Raw genomic sequence first — 14,962 nt, forward strand, 5'->3', positions numbered from 1 at the left:
GCCCCGGTCCCTCCATCAGAAGGGCAGCAGGCCCGGGTGACCGTGGGGCCCCAAGGCAATCTGAGCTGACCTGGCTGGGTCCCCACATTCCAGGCCTAGAAAGATGTGTACCTAGGCACAGAGAGGCACACTTCTTTTCAGTCCCCAAGTCCCTGATTCACCCCGGACATGTCCTATGTGGGCTCCTGGGCTTCCCTAAATCACCAGTCCCAGAAGCTCTGTGGGGCCGGCAGAGGTGTGGAGGGCAAACCCTGCCCATCCCTGGGGTGGGGGTCCCGTCTCCAACATGAGTGCTGACCTGGGGACCTGGGGGCAGCCCTCATCTGCCAGTCCTGATGAGACCGAGCAACAGTTCAGCAGCCGCTTTCCCAAGTGCGGGGGTCCCCGGAGTGGGTTCTGGAAGGCTAGAGGGGCGTTACCACACCATTATCATTTTTGCTTCAAATCTAGAAGTCCCAGCTCAGCACGCTGGGGAGGCCGAGACCCCCGGTAGCCTGGGCTTGCCTGCTTCAGCAGGGCCAGGAGGGGCCTTGTGAGTGGCTGTGGGCCCCCCCACCTGGTGCAGGCCCTACGTTGCCCCATCTCACTTTGACTCCCTTAAGGTCCATATTGGCTTCATTTCACAGATGAGCAAACCAAGACTCCGGGGCAGAGTAGCTTTCCCAGGGTTTCTTGCCCATCAGCGGCAGAGCTCACGTCCAGCCCCACAGCCTAAAGGCCAACAGAGGCTGCCCAGATGATGAAAGTCCAGTCTTACATGCAGGGACAGCCAGCAGCAGGATCACTGCCTTTTTATCAGCCCCGGGGGTCCTGAGCTTCCAGTTCCCCTTGAACACTGAAGTCAGAATTTAGAATTGGAGCAGAAGTGTTCGGGAGTTCCACGTACAGGGTGTGCCTTTTTTGTGAAAGGAGCTCTGTCTGTGTCATGCCATGAGGTCCCACTGCCCAGGCCTTCCACCCCTTGCTCCCAGGGAGGGACCGCTGTTAGCAGGTGTCTCCTAGGATCCTGGGCAGAGGGCAAAAGAAGAGCCCCAGGTTAGCTGTGTGCATGTGGCCTGATGGGCTGCTCAGGGCAGGGTTTCAGGCCTGGTACCCTAGGACCTGGACTTCCTTAGCAGGGGCGGTTTGAGGCTACTGTGGTTCCACAGGACAGTCCACTGCCCTTCGGTCACAGACTCGGGCCAGGGAAGGGATCATGATCTCAGGAATGCCCATCTCTTGATTTCCACACACCTGGGGCCTTAGTCTGGACCCACATGCCTCCCAGATTTAAAGGTTTAAGTCCAGGGGTACCTAGATTTTTGGTCTCATGTAATAAGTATGGAAATTTAAAAAAATACTGGTGTGTGCCTCATTTTCCCTGCAATGGGTATAAATAAAGACCTTGGAGGCTTAGTTAATCACAACAGACTGAGAATAAAGTGAGCTTGGGATGTATGAGCAGAGGTATGAGAGGCAGGTGGAAGGAGGTGACTGACCGCTCAACTGTGTGCTGCCCTGATACGCAGTGCTGGAGTCTGGCAAACTGCAGGCTCAGAGGACAGCCAGCTTGGGCAGGAGGCTGGAAGCTCCTGCCAAGAAGCAGTGAGGAGCCTGTTGTTTGCCATGCAGATTTTTTTTTCCCTTGGTTGATCTTTTTTTCTTTGACTTCTGGGTTTATCTTTAAAAAGAAGTGTTGGAGGGAAAGGAAGTAGCATTTCATGAAGTCCCTCCTGGAGTGGGCCCTGGGCGTGCTCTGCACATGCTGCCCCTTGGCAATCAATTCTTGTTTAATGGATGAGAAACCTAGGCCAGGAGTCTCGCCTCTGGGTGATGATGGAAACAGGTTCCCAGGACCAATCTCTGTAGGCTTCCCGGGGAAGGAGAACATCTGCTTAATAGACATTTGCAAAAAGGAAAGGGTAGGAGGTGGTCACGTGGAAATGGCACGTGCAGTCTTTAGGGGCACTGGGGACAGAGTGGGGGTCCTCTTGTCAGGGAAGCCAGACTGAGGACAGCTGTGCTCCCTGCTGCATCAAGTCCCTGAATGTCTCCTCGAATTGGGGAGAGGTGGGTTGGCTGGGCTGGCTGGGGCTGGGGGCTGAGATGGGGAGATGGGCGTCCCTCTTACAGGGCTCTCCTTTCAGATGATTGAGTCCAACGACATTTCAGGGGAGAAGATCAGGATGAAGGAGACTGTGGAGGGTGAGTGGCCACGGGGCCGGGAGGGACGTGGGGCTTCGGCAAAAGGCCGATTGATTCTGCCTCCAAGCTGGATCCCACTCTGTTCCGCATCTTCTGCCGTTTGGTGAGAGCCACCTACTGCATGCACCAGCCACTCACCCTCCAGATGAGGAGGGCTAGGGCTCCGTTTACTGAGTACCTGAGTGTATGTTTGGTTTTGTTATTCTTAAAATAGGTATGAACTTCAAATGGTTCAAAGGGCATATGAAGCATCCTCTATTCCCTGGATCCCCCCCCCCTCGGCCCCCAAGCACAATGCTGGCCAACATATGTCTCCTTTCCAGAGACGGTTTGTGCACAGACAATCACGTAGGTAACACAGGTGGTGCCGCACCTCCCACACTGTTGGGGCCCCTTGCTCTTCTGCCACTTAGTAATGTATCTTGAAGGCTGCACCCTATCGCTCCATTCTTTTACATGGTGCAGAACATTCCGTCGTGTGGCGCTTCCACCATGCATTGAGCTGGTGGATCATAGGTTGTTCCAGTTTTTGTCTGTTGCAGACACTGCTGTGGGAAATTACCTTGTCCTCCATTGGGTTCAACCAGTTTTAACTCCCACTGGCTGTGGTTGCAAGTGTATTTCCCCACGAACCTCAGCAACAAAATATTTCATCAAACCTTGTGATCTTTGCCAGTCTGAACAGTAAAAGATGCTACCTGGTGTAACTTCAGCTTGCCCTTCTCTTACTGTAAATGAAGCTCCATTTCCATTTCTACTCACATCCTTTGCCCATTTTGTCTCTGTTAGGTCATTGATCTTTTTGTTGATGATTAGAAACTATTTATATATGACATTGCAAACATTTTCCCCCAGATTTGCCGTTTGTGTCTTGACTCTTTTTTGGGTGGTGTTTGCCACGCAGATTTTTTTAAAAATCAGTCTTTTCTTTTTGGAATTCTGGGTTTATTATTTTAAAAATGCATCCCATGGTTTCTTCTAGTACTTTTTAAGTTCCATTTTCTGTTTAAATATTTGATCCATTTAGAATTCTCCCTTCTATAAGGCATGAGGTAAGGATCCACTTTTATTTTTTCCCCAAAAGATTACCCACTTAGCCCAGGACCATTTTTGAAAACCTCATCCCTCTGAATTACCAAACTTACCATCTTTAAATTCCATCAGGTAACTGACTCTTTCTAGACTTTCGATTCCTTTCCAGTGACCTGTGTGTCTGTTCATTTGTCAGTTCTATAATGTTTTGAAGCTTTGTTTATGTTTTAATTACTGACAGGGCTAGTCTTTTCTTGCTGTGCTTTTTCAAAATTTTTTTAGCCATTCTTTTTTTTTTTTTTTCCAAATCAAGGCAAAATTAACGTAAAATGAACCACTTCAAAGAAAGCAATTCAGCAGCATTGGTACATTCACAAAATTGTGCAAACATTGCCTCTACCTGGTTCCAAAACATTTTCATCACTCTAAAAGGAAACCGTGTACACATTATCAGTCACTCTCCATTTTCCCCCTCACTGCAGCTGCTGACAACTACTAATCTGCTTTCTGTCTCTAGGGATTTGCCTATTCTGGATATTTCATGCAGATAAATCATACAATATGTGGCCTTTTATATCTGGCTTATCTCACTTAGCATAATGTATCCAAGGTTCATCCATGTCATAGCTTGTACCAGGGCTTCATTCCTGTTTGTGGCTGAGTAATATTCCATCACATGCACCTACCGCATTTTGTTTCTCCATTCACCTGTCAATGGATGTTTGGTTTGTTTCCACCTTTTGGCTGTTGTGAATAGTGCTGCTATAAACATGCATGTTCAGGGACCTGTTGAGTACTGGTTTTCAGTTCTCTGGGGTATATACCTAGGAGCAGAACTGTTAAGTCATATGGTAATTCCACATTTAATTCTTTGAAGAAGTTTTTTTGCCAAACTCTTTTGGCTATTCTTGCTTGTTTTTCCAGGTGATTTTAGAATCAGCTTATCTGGTTCCACGAGAAATAAAATCTGGTTGGTATTCTAATTGGTATTACGTTGAATTTATAAGTTAACTTGTGGAAAGTTCGTATATTTCTGGCACTTTCCCCGCATTTTCTTTTTTATGACTGTTCTGAGGTTATCCAGTATTGAATGCATGGGACCAAGTGACATGGGCACCATTATTACTATCTCCAATTTTCGCTTGAGTAAACTGAGACTCTGAGAATTAAGTTGCCCAAGACCACACACTACTGGTACCTCTTCTTCAGGGTGGGTCACCCAGAGGCACGACTGGCACAGGGAAGAATGTGGACTCTCAAGGCCAAGTGTGACTCCACGTACTGGACTGCATCACCTACTGGACTGCAGTGTTGGCCCTGGAGTACTGACGGCCCATCGTCTCCCCCTTCTCCCCTAGGCCTGCAGGACAAGCTGAACAAGAGGGACAAAGAGGTGACAGCCTTGACCTCCCAGGCCGAGATGCTCAGGACCCAAGTAAGTGGTAAGTCTCCCTCCTGCGGGGCAGATGCGGGGGCTTTCACTGGGCCACGCGCCGGTCCGGTGTGGAGTGGGTGGTGCCGGGCCAGGGTGCCCTCCCATCTCTGCCTTGTGGAGAAGACAGCCTGGCCCCACTTGCGTGCGCTGGGCTTCCACGCGGGCAGCAGGGAGGGGGGAGCAGTAGCCCATCCTCGTCAGTAATATAACTGGGGGCCCCAGGCAGCTTCTCTCCCCAGACCCACGTCTGTGTTCTCTGTGTTCAGAAATTCCATCGTGAGTTCTCTTTCTGGGCTTGAAGACTCTGGGGTTTCAGTCTCTCTGCCTTTTGATACGGGGGGAAGTGAGGCCAGAGGGGAGCTGGAGAGAGGCAGGGGGTCTGGAATTTGTGACTTGGGGACAAAGTGGCCCTGCTTCTCGTCTGCCAGGATGCCAGTGGTGGTGTCCATGAGGCGGCCCCCATCCTGGGACGTGCCCCCCCCACTCCTGTCCAGTTCCCATCACATTCATGTGGCATAATTGGTCCCGACAAAGGACATTGACCACAGATGCCTCATGGGCCAAGGTTAAGATTTAGCTTTTCCTTGTCCAGGCAACAGTATAAAAATGCCCAGGCCCCGTCTCAAGAAGGGTGGATGCTTCCCCAACACCAGAGGGCCTGGCCACTCTGTGGGGACTTTGGTCTACTTTTCGTAGTAGCTTTTATCGGCCCGTTACTGCCTGGCCCTACAGGACGAGAGAGGCCCACTCAGTGGCATGTGTCCCCGTGACCCCTGGGGAAGCCTGCTTCCTGCCTGGGCCTTGGCCCCCCGGGCAGGACAGATTGCCACGGCGATCCCAACCCTCTCCCTCCTTGCCCCGCCGGCTGACCCTCAGCTCTGGAGAGCAAGTGCAGGTCAGGCGAGAAGAAGGTGGACACCCTCCAGAAGGAGAAGCGGCGCTTGGAGGTGGAGCTAGAGGCCGTGTCCCGGAAGACCCACGACGCCTCAGGCCAGCTGGTCCTCATCAGCCAGGAGCTGCTCAGGAAGGAGCGGTGAGTCAGCTGAGGGCCGTGTGGTCAGACCTGCCTGGCCCTGACCCTCACTCCGCCCAGTTAATATTAGCCAGTCTTCTCCAGAGGTGGGGTGGGGATAGACCCGGTGGACAGATGGTTGGCATCACGAGTGATCACCATACTGTCCACTGCTAAGCGCCAATGAAGCTTCAGAATCCGTCTTAACACAGCTCTGCAAGCAGAGCTTATAGGAAAGATTAGTGGTTACCAAACACCTTGGTCTTGGGGACCCCTTTAAACTCTTAAAAATTACTGAGAACTCCCAAAGAGCTTTTATTTATTGTTTATTAATTATATGTTATAAATTAAAACTGAGAAATTTAAAAATATTTATTAATCCATTTTAAAATATTAGTAAATGTACTTTTGATTAAAAGTAAGTTTTCCAAGCAAAAAATATTTAGTGAGAAGGGTGATATTGTTTTACAGTTTTGCAAGTTTTCTTGAATGTTGGGCTTAAGAGAAGACAGCTGAAGATTCTCAAATCTTCTGCATTCAATTTTCAATTTGTTGTTTCAGTTGAAGTATATTATGAAAACCTGCCCTTATACAGATATATATTTTAATATCATTTTCAAACAATTACTAATATGCCATGTGGCCCTAGGAAAAATCAACTGTGAGTCTGTTTCTGCAAAACTATTTTCATAATGGTAATAAAACTATCTTCCCTGTCCCTTCTCGTGAGTATACAGTGGATTTTTCTGCAAAGGCCAGTTGTGGCCTCAGAATCATTCTCACCACAGTACTCCAGGCAGTTACTGCCAATTGATAAAGAGTTGACGTGGAAAATAAATCTTATTTGACATCAGACATTTAAAATGTCTTGCCACATGGACTTTCGTGGATAAATGCTTTTTTTTTCTTAGTGCTCGCTTCAGAAGCACATATACTAAAATTTAAAAAGTTTAATTTTTTAAAATTTAATTTGATTTTGTTATTTTTAAAAATGTATTTTATTAAGGTAACACTTATTATATGTTTCATATGTACATTTCTACTTCTGTATTTTTAAAAATTTTTTAAACATTTTTTTATTGAGTTATAGTTGTTTTACAATGTTGTCAAATTCCAGTGTAGAGCACAATTTTTTACTTCTGTATTATTTTTAATTAATATTATATTCTGTTTTTTAAAAACTTCAGAAACATTCTAAGAAAGGTTAAGCCCTCTTGACTGTCTTATCCCCAAATCCTGGCCCCTGTGGTTGGATGTTTTCAGGCCTCATGTTTCCTCTCTGGCCCCTCCTGACACAAATGCTGTCTTAGTAGCCAGTGTCCCCCCAGGGTGGCCAGTCTCTAAGCACCTGGCTAATTGTGGAGTGTAGGAGTCGGGTGAGGGGCAGGGAGGGCTGACTGCAGCTGTTCTGTGCACCCCCCACCCGCCTCCAGGAGCCTGAATGAACTGCGGGTGTTGCTGCTGGAGGCCAATCGCCACTCCCCAGGGCCGGAGAGGGACCTGAGCCGTGAGGTCCACAAAGCCGAGTGGCGGATCAAGGAGCAGAAACTCAAGGATGACATCCGGGGCCTGCGTGAAAAGCTGACTGGGCTGGTACATGGGGAAGGGGGTGGCCTGGGGACTAGGGAGCTCTGGGAAAGGGCTGGAGCTGTCTGCTGTCAGACCATGGAGACTGGTGACCTCCTGGAGCCCCCCAGGGACAGCCAAGTCACAGTGAGAGTTCAAAATATCCTAGAACCACAGGCAGGGTCAGCGACATGGCCGGTGGAGGGGCCACGGGTGGCCTCTTTTGCAGACATCATAGCTGGCTCTGTGGCCATCTGGGTGACGCAGTGCAAAAGAAGACTTCCTAAGAATCTGGGCAGGCTAGAAGTGGGATGGGCTCCCGTCAGATAGTGAGCTCCCCATACAGGGAAGTAATCAACCAGAAACCAGCTCCTTGTTCAGGGTTCTGTAGTGGCGATTCATGCATCAGTCTCAGGAAGGAAAGGGGAACAAGGGCCTGACCGAGTGGAGTCCCCAGAGGTAGGGGTAGGGTAGGATGCTGGTGGAACAGGACAGGACCATCTCACCATGTCCCTCTGTGGTCAGCATTCAGGACAAGCCTGTGGCCAGTTCCTGGGCCTGGTCAACTCCAGGGTATGGACAGGATAGGGTCTGTGAGGACAGGCCTGCTCTCAGGGGAAGCTGCTCTAAAGCCCCTCACTGCCCTCCTGCCTGGCCACATGGGCTCAGCCATACTGGAGGAGATGGGAGGAGATGCGGGGCCTCGCAGGCAGGAGGGAGGCACGAGACCTGCCCACAGCTGGGAGAGCCGGCCCTAGGCCTGCAGGGTTGAGAGGGGGTGTCTCTCTGGCTGCACCCATATCGTTGGCATGGAGACCACAGGGCCTAGCTGACCTGGGGCCTTCCAGTCCTGGCAGGTTTGGCCAGCAAGGGGGTGGTTTCAGAGCCCTCTGGTCCTCATGGTGCTGTGAATCTGGGCATAACTCAGAAGCCAAGGCCCTGGGGCTGGCGGGGATTTGGGAATTCTGATTGCCAGGCTTCCCTAGAGCCGCGTGGAGGGGCAGAGCTGTGCTGCCTGGTCTCCACAAGTTGGCCGCGTTTACAGATGACCAGCTGGCCCTTCCCCCAAGTCAGCTGCTCCCGTGTCCCCCTGCACTGTCCCCAGTGCCATGGAGAACTGGGGATGGGCTTAGTGGTTAGAAACCTGCAGTGAGGAAGTTCTGTGTGGAGAGGGAGGTTTGGGTAGAGGAGCGGAGCAGAAGGACCTGGAAGCATTGGTCCAAGGCAGACAGTGCAGGCAGGGTCCGTGTGGGAGCGAGGAGGCTGGTCCGCCCCTGAGGCAGGTGCATCTCCAGGTACCACAGTGAGTGGGGACAGCTGTGGTGGCCTTGGAAGGGAAAGTAACGAACGTCCTGTTGGGACAGCGGGTGTTCTAAGGAGAGGTCCAGGGGATGAGGCTGTGGGTCTGGAGGGACCAACATAAGACAGTGTTGAGGGAGCCAGGGGGACACAGGAAGGAAAGAGGGAAGGGGTCCTGGGTTTTGGGACTTGGAGAATGTGAAGCATCTGACAGAGCCTGGAAATTCAGGGCAGGGGGTAAGAAAGATGCTTCATTGAGGACCCTCATGTGAGGGAGGCAGGCCTGAGGGATGTGCTGGTAATGCTCGGACCTGACCAGAGACGAGGTGGGACAGAAGAGTTTCCTGCCTAGAGTAGAGGCTGCCCTCCTGTAACACGCATATGCACATGCACACGTACACTGCACACACGTGTACACACACATGTACATGCACACACACGTGCATGTATGCACACATGCTCTTCCTCTCTCCTGCCGCTTCCAGGACAAAGAGAAGTCCCTGTCGGATCAGAGGCGCTACTCCCTCATTGACCCGTCCTCGTCCTCAGCGCCGGAGCTCCTACGGCTGCAGCACCAACTGATGAGCACAGAGGACGTGCTGCGGGACGCGCTGGACCAGACTCAGCAGGTGGAGAGGCTCATGGAGGCCATGAGGAGCTGCCCCGACAAGTCCCAGGTGAGCTAGGTCTCTCCCAGGTCTGAGGGGAGAGGCTCCGCCCTGCCCCCTGGGAGTCCCAGCCTGAGGGGAACATGGCTTTATCCTGAGGAGCTCACACTAAGGGCAGAGATGCAGCCTTGCCCTGACAGCCTGGGTTTCCTGGGGTCCTGAGACCCCCATTCTGAAGAGCTCTGCTCAGTTTGGAGCCTGAGATGGTCCCTTCGGGAAGCCCCCACCACCTAGTGGGCGAACCAGGAACTGCTGCCTGGTGAACCTCGCTCAGCCTCTTGCCCTTGACTCTTTACAGGCCGTCAGCAATTCCGGCTCTGCAAACGGCGTCCACCAGCAAGACAAGGCCCACAAACAAGAGGTAAGGGGCACCCTGGCCCTAGGGAGATTCTCGGCCACTCCCACGATCCTCCTGTACAGGCAGCCTTCTCTGGGGAAGCAACTTTGGAAAAGCCACCAAAATACAAAGATGCGTTGCACAAGCGGCTTTACAATAGGGTCGCTCACAGAGTGGGGCCAGTGCAGTCAATCTTGATTCAATTACCATCCTGCTCTTTTAACCTTGTTTCTCTAAAAAAAAAAACCCAAAAAACACCTTTTATTAGAAAGTAATGCATGGAAGGGGAGGGTGTAGCTCAGTGGTCGAGTGTGTGCCTAGCATGCATGAGGTCCTGGGTTCCATCCCCAGCACCTCCACCAAAAAAAAAAGTTAAATAAAAAGCCTAATTACCTCCCCCCACAAAAAAATAAGGTAATGCATGCCAATTGGGAAGCTTTTGAGAAAAAATCCCCTACCCAGAGGTGACCAAGGTTAACGTTTTTAAGTGCTGTCCTTCCTGAACTTTGCTAAGCATGTACGTGCGTGTGTGTGAACACACGTCCACATGTATGGTCAACCCGCGTTATTTGCCGATTCCATGTTTGCAAACTTACCTACTTGATAAAATTTATTTGTAACCCCAAAGTCGATACCCATAGCACTTTTGTAGACATGTTCAGAGTGGAGAAAAATTCAGTCATCCGATGTGCACGTTCCCAGCTGAGCTCTAACAGGGCGCCGCGCTGCCTTCTTGTTTGGCTCATTCTGCAAACAAGTGTCCTCTTCACAGTCTATTTAGTGACATGTTTTTCACATTGTCATGCTTTTTTTCTTGGTGATTTCCGCTGTTTAAAATGGCCCCAAAGCATCGTGCTGTGCAGTGTTCTAAGTACAAGAAGGCTGGGACATGCCTTCCAGAAAGTACTTTAAAGCAGCTTCATTCAGGTGTGGGTGATGGTGCTGCTGGCCCTGAGCTCATCATTAGTGAGTCAACAATATATATTCAATAAGGTGTCTTTAAACAGAAGCACATGTGAAACATGGTTACAAATTGATCAATCAATGAAACCTCGAGAAATGAGAAGTTCGCAAAAACCTAAACTGGTGTTTCCACTGGGAGCAATGGTTCAGTATTTGTTAATTCCATGTTGGCATGACTTTATAGAATGAAACTCCTGCGAATATCAAGAATCATTACATGTGTATGTATATGTCTGTACAGGTGTTTGTATACGTTAACTTAAAAAAAATTTTTTTAATGGAGGTACTGGGAATTGAACCCAAGACCTTGTGCATGCTAAGCATGCATTCTTCCACTGAGCTATTCTGAACCCAGACAAAAAAATTTTCTTTAGTGAAGTATGGTTGATATATATACATTAACTTTTAACTTGGAAATTATTTCAAGCTGACAAAAAAAGTTGGAAGAATAAAAATAGCACCTAGACCATCAGATCCTCTTCACCCCGTAACATATTGTGAATATTTTTCCCCATCTGCTTTATCTTTTGTTCTCTGTGTGTAGATGTGTGTACTAATGCACGTAATATTTTTCTGAACCTTTTGAGCATAACTGCGTGCGTCATGGCCCTTAATACTTCAGCCCGTATTTCCTGAGGAAAAGGACCTGATTTTACATAAACGCAGGACAGTTACAATCTCAGCAAATGTAACACTGCTGCAAGATTTACATCTAATCATGCTCTCTGCCTGTTTCCTTCACCTGACCCAAGATTGTCCTCACCGCTCTTTTCCTCTCAGTACAGGGTCCAGTCTAAGGTTAAGTCCACCCTTTGCAGGTAGTTGTTACAACTCTTTAGTCCTTTAATCTGGAACATTTCCTCAATTTTGCTTTGATTTTTATGACATGGACATTTTTGAAATACGGTGCTCCTTCCTCTTTTTAATAGACGATTCCTCACTTGGGGTTTGTCTGATGGTTCCTGGGGATTAAAGCCAGGTTCTTCCATGCAGGCTGGAACACTTGATCGTTGTCATGGACTTCTCTGGGCACCATGTCTAGGGGACATCATGTCCACCCGCCCTTCATTCCTGACGCAAATTTTGGTCACCTGGTCAAGGTGTTGTCCATTTTCTCTGCTGCATAGTTACTGGTTCTTTCCTAACGAGCATGCAGTGGAGAGACACTTGAAGGCCACATGAATTCTCTGCTCCTCATCCAGACTTCCCTGGATTTAGCACCCGTTCCTGACCCGCCCGAAACAGTCTTTACTGCGATGTTTGCTGAGTAGTATGTCCATCATTTTGACAGAGTAGGTGGCTCACTCCATATTCAGTTTCACCTCCTGTTTTTTTCTCTGAATAGTTTAAACATAAGCATTTTCTCTCATCCTTAAGCAGTAAATGCTACGTTTTATAAAATTAGGGGTGGAAAATTGGTTTTCTAGACCTTCCTGGGTCTAAGAGTCACCCCTGACTCCCTGGCTGGGAATGTCTTTGCTCAACTGTGTTCTGTATTAAGGGGGTGCCCCATGGGCTCCCCGCTACAGTTAACCCCTAGAATTCACCCACAGTGTTAGAGAGGCCATCTGAATCCCAGGTGGCAGCCTGATTAGGCTCTGTTCCTGGCTTACTGTGTGACCTGTGTGACCAGAGGAAGGAATTTTTGTCCTTTTAACTCAGCCAGTGGAACCGTGGCCACAGGCGCTCACCTAGAGACAGGAGAACCCTGGCCACAGGATCTACCAAGGGCCTGGCCCCGCGGGTGTGGGGCAGGGAGGAGGGGACCCTGCACCGGACCTGAGAGCTGGTAGAGGCCCAGAGCTGCAGAGGGACGTGGCAGGGTTGTGTCTGCAGAGAAGTTCCCTGGACCAGGCACCCTGGGAGTCGATGTCTGCACCCTGTGTGGCTTTGTCCTCCCAGCAACCCTGTGAGGCACTTGAGGTCATCCTAGTTTACAGCTGTGAAAGCCAAGGCTTGGGGTCTAAGCTCGTTTTCCTTTCCCCTGATCCAGCCTCCACGCAGGCCCTTGGAACTCTTTGTAAAACCTATCTGTTCCTCCCTCTTTCCCTCAACTTCCCATAAACTGCTCCCTCCTTGCCTCCTGTCTCATCATGTCCCAGACACATAGAAGAGAGCCTCAGGGCCTTCGCATATGCTGTTCCCACTACCTGGCACAGGTCGGTTCTCCTCCACCCGTCTGCCCCACCGCCTTTCCTACCTGAGCGCCCTCTGCTACGTGTCCCTCAAGTCTCCTGAGACACTTGCTGATCGAGCGCTTTCTCTCTCCAGGACAAGCACTGACCCTGAGGGACACTGGAGCAGCCCTGTCCACACCAGACTCCCTCTGGCCTGCCCCGGTGGCGCCCCTCCAAGCAGGGGCCAAGACTGTTGCTTTTGAGATGAATACAGTGTTTGTAACAATAATGTACCCACCGCTGCGGACAATCCCCCAACCCCAACCCCCCTGCCGGACCAGGAGGCTTCCTCAAGCACGACCTTCCACAGAGAGCGGTACGGCCCCGCCTGGCCCCTGGGACCTTCATCCTGGACACCCTGGACGCCCCAGCAGTTCCTGGAGTTGGTTTGGGGAGGCCGAGGCGATCCGATCCCGCCAGGCCCTTCTCCCCAGAAGGAGCTCCCCTGAGGACCGTCTTGGCCCCCTGCACATGTCCCCTCTCTTTCCCCCTTCTCTTGAGTCCCTCTCAGACCCCAGAGAGCCATCGTCCCAGGAAGGGGTCAGAGGAGGGCCCCAGCTTCTTGCAGGCACCAAGGAGGGAAGTCCAGTCCTTAGGAGCCAGGTGGGGATTCCCTTTTCTACAGCCTCTTCCAGGCCAAGGCAGTCCCCAGGGCTTCCTGTCCCCAGTACTGAGCCTCTTTCAAACAGCGGTACAAGTTCCCCTCAGTTCGTCTGCCCAGTGAGGCCCCAGGTTCACAGTGTTGGGGGAGCAGGACCCTTCGTCCCCCGTGCCAACTCCAGCACACACACAGCTCCAAGCTGCTGGCCAGAGGGCAGTCACCGAGGCCAGGAGTCACAGTATTAGGAAAGTTGGGAAGCCCCTCTCCTTCCCGCCCACCGACCCTGCACTGACCTGGCTTGGCGCTGGGGCAGGGTGGCCACATGCTTTGGCTGGTCAGTAATATGGTGTCCCCTGGGTTGACTTGATGTTCCCACCTGCAGATTCAACCGTGCAGACCCTGACGTATACACACGCTGACCCTGGGCACAGGCACACTCAGAGGGGTCACGCATGCACATGTGCTGTGTGGGGGGACATCTGCAGTCAGCCACGTTCACCATCGGGTTCCAGGAACGAGCCCCAGGCCTGGGAGGGCGGTGACCACACGCACCGCAACCTCGCTGTGCACATACACAGCCAGATATACGTGGGGGAGCCTTCAGGGAGACGTGGGCCACACGTGTATCAGAACACACATATCGCAACAGCCCCCTTCCAGTCTTACAAAGCACCCGCCTGGGGCTGTTTAGGTCCTATCTCCTGTAGCCAAGGAAAGACCTCAAGGATGATGAAGGCAAGAAAAATCTACCCACGTCCTCTGCTTCACCTCAAGCCATGCCACGTCATTGCAGCCTTATGCATGGTGGGAAAAGCCAGCGTCGGCCTGCAGCCCCCACCTCTAGAGCGGCGGGTCCACGGGTGACTGCCTTGTGCTGCAGCATCTCCGTGGAGGGCCTGCCCCACCTCCCCCAGCTCAGGAGAGTATTCATGGGGGCCTCTCCCAGTGGGGGCTGCAGGGGTGCCCAGTGGCCCATCAAGGCGTTCCTGAATTGCGCCAGGACAGGTATGCAGTTGGTGCCCTGGGAGCAGCCCAGGCAGCCTCTGAGTGCTCCCGGGTACAGTAGGGTGGTGGCCACGTCCTCGCCCAAAAGCAGCCCATCCTGGGGGCGGCCAGTTAGTCCCATCAGCCCCCTCCCGTCTCCCCGCTGGCTTTCGGCAGCTCTTGCATGCGGTTTTATTAACACCAGTCTAGAGGCAATGCTGTAGTGGCTTAACCCAGAGTCAAATACTGCTCTTTCCAGCAAAATCAGGCAGCTGCCTTGCCCACTGGAGGCACCGATTAGTCTACTAACAGCCAAAGGCCCACACCGGGAGGGGCTGGCAGGGGGCATGTTCCCTGTGAGCATCTGCGCCTGCCCAGTGTGAGCTCAGCCATACCCCGTCCCCAAGTCCTCCCACACCATTCCCTTCCCTTCCCCAAAGTGGAATTGTTGAAGTGTGGCAAGTCCGTGCTCGAGACAATAAAGCTTGTGACTGAGGTCCAGGACCCCTGCAGTTTCTGCTTCTCTCTGTGGGCACCCTGGGCTCTCCCAGCTCATGGGCGCCATGGTGCCAGGAGTTGATCTCAATCCTGTTCCTGGTGGACAACCAGCTAATTCTTACTCAAGTGTGAATGGCTGAAGAGGGAGGGCCTCAGAAGGCCTGGAGTGGAAGAAGTGTGGGGCTGAGCTGCATTGTCTAGGAGAG

The 14,962-nt window shown here is 51.4% G+C and overlaps 1 protein-coding gene across 2 annotated transcripts in view; it reads left to right on the forward strand.

Moving 5' to 3' along the window:
- The window catches only part of CLIP2 (CAP-Gly domain containing linker protein 2), a 65,341-nt gene extending 50,579 nt beyond the window's left edge, over positions 1 to 14,762 (forward strand). For both annotated transcript variants that reach the window (XM_074345947.1, XM_074345948.1), the window contains 7 exons: positions 2,127 to 2,184; positions 4,575 to 4,658; positions 5,528 to 5,684; positions 7,097 to 7,256; positions 9,014 to 9,205; positions 9,495 to 9,557; positions 12,768 to 14,762. In XM_074345947.1, coding sequence (XP_074202048.1) covers positions 2,127 to 2,184; positions 4,575 to 4,658; positions 5,528 to 5,684; positions 7,097 to 7,256; positions 9,014 to 9,205; positions 9,495 to 9,557; positions 12,768 to 12,779 — 726 coding nt within the window. In that variant the 3' untranslated portion in view covers positions 12,780 to 14,762. The remainder of the gene's footprint in view (positions 1 to 2,126; positions 2,185 to 4,574; positions 4,659 to 5,527; positions 5,685 to 7,096; positions 7,257 to 9,013; positions 9,206 to 9,494; positions 9,558 to 12,767) is intronic.
- Positions 14,763 to 14,962: the final 200 nt, after the last annotated feature.

Source organism: Camelus bactrianus, chromosome 18, assembly GCF_048773025.1.
Source record: "Camelus bactrianus isolate YW-2024 breed Bactrian camel chromosome 18, ASM4877302v1, whole genome shotgun sequence".
In the NCBI taxonomy this organism is placed as follows: domain Eukaryota; kingdom Metazoa; phylum Chordata; class Mammalia; order Artiodactyla; family Camelidae; genus Camelus; species Camelus bactrianus.